We start from the raw sequence: 612 nt of genomic DNA on the forward strand, positions 1-612 counted from the left end.
GAAATTCAATTGCAGCTTTTAAACCCTAACACTCCATTGCTGAACCCCCCACAACTGGAGGCGCAGAAAAGCCAAAAGGGTTTTTTGCTGCTTGCACTTTCGGGGGCTCCCTGTACAGACACCGCAGCAGCAGCAGCACAGCAACACAAACACCCCACACGCTGCTGCTGCTGCTGCTGCTGCTCTCGCTGCTGCTGCTGCTGCTCTTGCTGTTGACAAAGATGCGTCAGCTCCCTGATCATGACTACTGCTGCTGCTGCTGCTGCTGCTGCTTCTGCTGCTGTTGCTGCTGCTGCTGCTCCTGCTGCTGCTGCACAATGTGTCTCCTTTTGTCTCTTTTGCTTCTCACCTTCTTTCTCTCCTCGGCAGCTGCCGCAGCCCCAGGGGTTTGGGGGACTGCGGGTCTGCTGCAGCAGCTGGGGCCGTAGCTGCAGCGCAACAATTAGGGTTTAGGGTTTAGGGTTTAGGGTTTGGCAGCGCCTTCTAGGCGTTGAGGCTAATGGCGTAGGACCTAAGCCGCTAGCTAGCTGCAGCTAGCTAGCTACAACTACCTAGCCACAGCTAGCTAGCTGCAGCTAGCTACAACTACCTAGCCACGGCTAGCTAGCTGCA

General features: G+C 56.0%; 1 protein-coding gene across 1 annotated transcript in view; it reads right to left on the minus strand.

Annotated features, from left to right (window-relative positions):
- Nucleotides 1-244: 244 nt before the first annotated feature.
- ETH_00036330 (uncharacterized protein) overlaps nucleotides 245-612 on the minus strand; it is a gene marked incomplete at both ends in the record, with an annotated part of 720 nt that continues 352 nt past the window's right edge. Inside the window, one exon of the mRNA XM_013375156.1 lies at nucleotides 245-396. Coding sequence (XP_013230610.1) covers nucleotides 245-396 — 152 coding nt within the window. The remainder of the gene's footprint in view (nucleotides 397-612) is intronic.

Source organism: Eimeria tenella, genomic scaffold (assembly GCF_000499545.2).
Source record: "Eimeria tenella Houghton genomic scaffold, Eth_scaff2571, whole genome shotgun sequence".
In the NCBI taxonomy this organism is placed as follows: Eukaryota; Apicomplexa; class Conoidasida; order Eucoccidiorida; family Eimeriidae; genus Eimeria; species Eimeria tenella.